Below are 5,385 nucleotides of genomic sequence, written 5' to 3'. Positions count from 1 at the left end.
AGACAATCCGTCGCACAGCCTGGTCGGGCTAGACTAACCTTAGCTCCAAGAAACGGTATTGCTAGGGTTAGAATACCAACTCTATACTAGTATAGACAATCCGTCGCACAGCCTGGTCGGGCTAGACTAACCTTAGCTCTAGTACTATAGCCTATACTCGCTTACATTAACTGCGGCAGCGGCTGCCAGCGGCAGTTAATGTAAGCGGGCTATAGTAGTTATTAGTACTAGACTAGAGCTAGACTAGCCTTAGCTCTAGTACTATAGCCCGCGTACATTGACTGCCTCAGGGCTATAGCACATTGTTGGCTGGAAATACCAACTACGACCTGTTACCACCTGTCCCCATGAAAAATGGATCGCAAAACGCAAAGTTATCGGGCTTTTTAACACTTATTTATCTAGATGGACATCTCACCTATCTTTTTGAACACTTTCCACAACTTTACACCATGTGTTTATCCTTTAATTACTCAAAGTCAGCACTACTGGCATTCCCGTTTGAAATATTCTGGCGTGCGAACGCGTGACGTCACCGGTATTGTATATACATGCACCATAGCTGCCATGCGTTTTGCCTACATATCCGGTAACGTCACGCGTACGCACGCCACTTTGTTTCAAAATGAAATGCCAGTAGTGCTTACTTTGTAGAATAAAAGGACAAATACATGGTGTAAAGTTGTTGAAAGTGTTCAAAAAGATAGGTGAGATGTCCATGTAGATAAATAATTTAAAACGCAAAGTTATCGGGCTTTTTAACGCGATCCATTTTTCATGGGGACAGGCGGTAACAGGTCGTAGTTGGTATTTCCAGCCGACAATGTGCTATAGCCCTGCGGCAGTCAATGTACGCGAGCTATAGTACTAGAGCTGGGTACGTACTTAAACCGACCAGGCTCTCCGACTGTTACACGACGGAGGCCACGTAGTGTTAAGCGAGATGGGAACTTGTGGCTAGGTACGTACTGAAATACGAGGCTTGTTCGGCGCGAAAAGTGATTCCGCGCTGAAACACCACGCTGGCCGCATATTGTCTGTCGTGTGAACGCAATTCGAGGCCTCGTAAGCCGTGAAACTGTAGTGAGCCACATTGATACTAGGTTTCTCACCATTGTACCTCTCGTTACGTACATACAGTATATTTTAATACTATAGTATTAGTAACTACATAAGTTGTACCTGAGTTTTCGTGATCAAAATGATCACAAAGTGTTGTGTTGGCTGCGAGGTGTCGCCAGCTGTCGATCATGTGCTCTGCTGCCATCTATTGTCAATATATCAAAATAATGGCGGATGATTCAGATGAGGAAGTTGTTTTCGAGGTGAATATTCTATCATTTCTGTAATATATTTTGTTAATTTCGAGTAATTAGTAAAATATATAAAATATTTTTAACGGTGTCCACATTATTCTCATTTACTATATCCATCACCACGGCTCAGGTCCAGAATGTATCCTATAGTATAGGTTATAGTAATATTATAATCATGTGATTCACTGAAATTCCCATTCTGAGTGATGACAAGTCATACATTTTTATGATAAAATATGAATAAAATTGTATATACGCTCGCTGTCGTGAGTGCCTGAATAATTGGGTAATTAAAAATGCTTCCATTACAAACAGCACGCACGTAAAATAAAATACGGGCTGTGTAATGAACAGGGGTAAATAAAGAAAAAGCTAGGACAAGGAATGTGTACAACCACATGTACATCATACATGTATGTAACAACATACATGTACACATTCCTTTACGTATATTCTTGTTACATGTACACGTTGTAGTACATGCACACGTTATGTTACATATTGTTATGTGTACACATTGTATATCAGACTATTGAATCGCTTTTTCAAGTTGTCAAAAGTTTCGTCAGCGAGGCAGTGTTTTGGACAAATTTCTGTGTGGTGGCTGAGAATTTGAGCGAGGTGGTCCGCCTCGCTCGATTGTGGCAATGCGGGGGAAACACTGCATTACATCAGGAGTGAATAACAATAGATCTATTTTTAGAATCTATTATTATTCACTCAGGACTGATAATATGAAGCATGGAGGCCTACAGAGACATAATTGCGCCGAACCGGCCTCGATGGCGCACGCCCTATGGATCCACCACGAGATGTTCCGTTGTTCTCCGCAGAATTCGCCGCTGCACAACTACCTGCGCGACGCCGGGGTCGCCGACGTCGCCAGCGAGGTCACGCAGACGCAGCGCCGCGCCGATGTGTTCCGCCAGGAGCAGGAGACGCGAGGCGTGTCAGCCGCCAGGAGGCGCCGCAAGCTGCGGACGCTCCTCGCGAGCGCGCTGCCGTCGGCCAATCTGGAGAAGGACTACAGAGAGATAGTGAGGATGAACTTATCGATGTTTCGAGAATTCTCGATTCTTTGTCGGCTTCGTTGTTTAGGATCACGTTCACAACATTGCGAATGTATTGCTTGTTGTGCTTGTTGTTGTCCGTGAGTGCACGTGCGTGCGTGTGTGGGTGGGTGTGTGCGTGCGTGCATGCGTCTGTGAGTCCATGCGCGTGTGTGTGTGTGATAAAATCTACGCACCGACTTCACGCATGTTTGTGAAATCGCGTCGTTAAATCGTTTGACGTTCCGCTTATCCTCATCTCCCCTTCAGGATTTGGAATTCTTCTCTCTCTGCGTCAAGTGGATCTTTGCTAGGAGGGCGCTGGAAGAAGACGACTGTGTGTTCCTAGAGAGCATCCTTCCAGAAGAAGGGGAAATCCTACACAGTTGCCCTAATCGTGCGGTTAGGTAACGTCGTCGAGCAACTCTTTAATTTTCTTTTCATGTGGGTTCGTCAAAATGATCACAAGCATGCAAATTCGTCCTTTTAACCTTCTTTTGTTCTTCCTATGGATTACAAGAATCCAGGTAGCATTGATAACGAACTCTCGTTCGTTTTCATCGTTTTGATGTGGGTTCGTCGCAACGATCATGGAATACAAATTCGTCTTCATAACCTTCTTTCGTTCTTTCTACGGATTCATAGAATCGATGAAAAAAGATTGGAACTTCAGTCAGTGCCTTCTTTCTTTCTGTTAAATAATGAGAAACTTTTGATTTTGTATGCCCCATGGTGGTTATACAAGGTTTCTTTGTTTCAATAATGATATCTTTCTCATTTTGCATCCACTGCCTCCATATATAGTGTATCACCTTCACTATATTTCCTATTTTGTACCCCCTGGTGGGATGTGAATGCATGTCAGGTTATTCTGCACCCCCTGGTGAGTGACGTTGATGCGTTGGCTGCCGCAGGTTGCTGGGTTTCGCCGTCGGAACGTCGGCGTTGGTCGTTACGATGCAGCGTCTGTTTCCGACGTCGTGGTACCCGCTGCTGACGATCGCCACGGCAACGCCGTTCATGCTGCACGAGACGCGGCAGTGCTGGCAGCTGATACGCCGACGCACGGCTCACCGCCGAAACTTCCAGGTGTGAATTATATATCTATATCGATCTCTCGCTCTCTCTTTCCTTCTCTCTGTCGCTCTCTCTCCCTCTCTCTGTCTCTCTCTCTCTTTCTCTCTCTCACTCTCTCTCTCTCTCTCTCTCTCTCTCTCCCTCCCTCTCGCGCTCTCTCTCTCTCTCTCTGCTCTCTCTCTCTCTCTCTCTCTCTCTCTCTCTCTCTCTTCTCCTCTCGTCATCGTCTTCTCTGCTCGCTCTCTCTCTCTCTCTGCTCTCTCTTATCTTGTTTTATCTCTCTTTCTTGCTCTCTCTTTCTCTCTCTCTTATCTCTCTCTTCTCTCTCTCTCTCTCTCTCTTCTCTCTCTTCTCTCTCTCTCTCTATCTCTATCTCTATTTTTCTTCTCTCTTTTACTCTCTCTATATATATATATATATATGTATATATATATATCTTCTTCTCTCTTCTTGAGTCATCCAATTACTCCATCCATATATATATACGTGTGTGTGTACTGTGTATATTGAATATGTAAATATGTCTATAGTACCTTATATTTGTTATTAATTAAATCTTTTTAATATTTTGTTTTACCAATATTATATATTATTCAATTCTGTAGCATTTAATTCAGTTAAATGATTCGATTATATTTTAATTGCATTAATTTATAATTAAATTAACATGAATTAAATGTAAATATTAGTTGAATTAGGTTAAATTATAAGAAAGCTTGCAGTAGTAAGCAAGCATTCGTCCTGTGAGCTACCAGCTGAAGTATCTCGTATGTGTAGTGAGCAGGTGGATGGCCAATGATAATACCCCCACTAGATGCACACCTAATACATATCATGTCGGAGATGCCAACCACTACGATTAATCCGTATTTTATGCGAATTTCGTTTGCATTTTGACCACTACGACCAGTTTGCATACAACTACGATTTTTATTACGATTGAAAAAATCGTTTTTATGATATTTCAAGTGTTTTGTTTCAGTGTTACATTGATATGACATGATTGAAAATAACTACATGTATTTAGCAGCAAATATCAGTGTGTACTTATTGTCACTTTGGGTCCCAGAATGCAGGAAATTGCATCTCGGAATCAGAAATTTTTCGGGGGGGGGGGCATGCCCCGAACCCCCCTAGCATATTCGGGTCACTGCGTGACCCTCGGACTACAGATTTTAGACATCCTCACTACAGTTTGCTCAGAAAAGTGTTGGCATCTCTGATGTAGGGGAATACCCCTATGAGTGACTGGATGCTTGAGGGTGGGAGTGAATGGTAAGCGAGGAATCATCCCATATTATGATAATTATCGAATTAGCCGTTACCTGTCGTGTTACCTGTGTGATTGCTTGCAGGTGTTGGAGGGATTCGTGGAGAGGAGGGAAGCCCTGAAGCTGCTAGTGAGGCGATGCGTGAGGCTGATACAAGAGCGCGAACTCATCAGTCGAGGATTTACCATGTACGTGCGGATGACCTTGTGCCGTCATTGCTGTCGTCATAGTGTCATCATCATCATCGATTGTTGTTGTTGTTGTTGTTGTTGTTGTTGTAGTTGTTGTTGTTGTTGTTGTTGTTGTTGTTGTTGTTGTAGTTGTTGTTGTTGTAGTTGTTGTTGTTGTAGTTGTTGTTGTTGTAGTTGTTGTTGTTGTTGTTGTAGTTGTTGTTGTTGTTGTTGTAGTTGTTGTTGTTGTTGTTGTTGTTGTAGTTGTTGTTGTTGTAGTTGTTGTTGTTGTTGTTGTTGTTGTTGTTGTTGTTGTTGTAGTTGTTGTTGTTGTTGTTGTAGTTGTTGTTGTTGTTGTTGTTGTTGTAGTTGTTGTTGTTGTTGTTGTAGTTGTTGTTGTTGTTGTTGTTGTTGTAGTTGTTGTTGTTGTTGTTGTTGTTGTTGTTGTTGTTGTTGTAGTTGTTGTTGTTGTTGTTGTTGTTGTCGTTGTTGTTGTTGTTGT

The 5,385-nt window shown here is 42.6% G+C and overlaps 2 protein-coding genes across 3 annotated transcripts in view; one reads left to right on the top strand and one right to left on the bottom strand.

Moving 5' to 3' along the window:
• The window catches only part of LOC106818720, a 16,262-nt gene extending 15,047 nt beyond the window's left edge, over positions 1 to 1,215 (bottom strand). For both annotated transcript variants that reach the window (XR_001395285.1, XM_014823395.1), the window contains exon 1: positions 1,183 to 1,215. The gene's annotated coding sequence lies outside the window, so the exon portion shown is untranslated. The remainder of the gene's footprint in view (positions 1 to 1,182) is intronic.
• A 74-nt stretch (positions 1,216 to 1,289) lies between these two features.
• The window catches only part of LOC106818719 (vezatin-like), a 4,963-nt gene continuing 867 nt past the window's right edge, over positions 1,290 to 5,385 (top strand). The window contains exons 1-5 of the mRNA XM_014823394.1: positions 1,290 to 1,325; positions 2,150 to 2,353; positions 2,636 to 2,772; positions 3,280 to 3,454; positions 4,798 to 4,901. Coding sequence (XP_014678880.1) covers positions 1,290 to 1,325; positions 2,150 to 2,353; positions 2,636 to 2,772; positions 3,280 to 3,454; positions 4,798 to 4,901 — 656 coding nt within the window. The remainder of the gene's footprint in view (positions 1,326 to 2,149; positions 2,354 to 2,635; positions 2,773 to 3,279; positions 3,455 to 4,797; positions 4,902 to 5,385) is intronic.

The sequence above is a fragment of the Priapulus caudatus genome, unplaced genomic scaffold (genome assembly GCF_000485595.1).
Source record: "Priapulus caudatus unplaced genomic scaffold, Priapulus_caudatus-5.0.1 Scaffold2455, whole genome shotgun sequence".
NCBI lineage: Eukaryota > Metazoa > Priapulida > Priapulimorpha > Priapulimorphida > Priapulidae > Priapulus > Priapulus caudatus.
The sequence above is the reverse complement of the archived record's forward strand: the minus strand, read 5'-3'. Positions and strand labels throughout refer to the sequence as shown.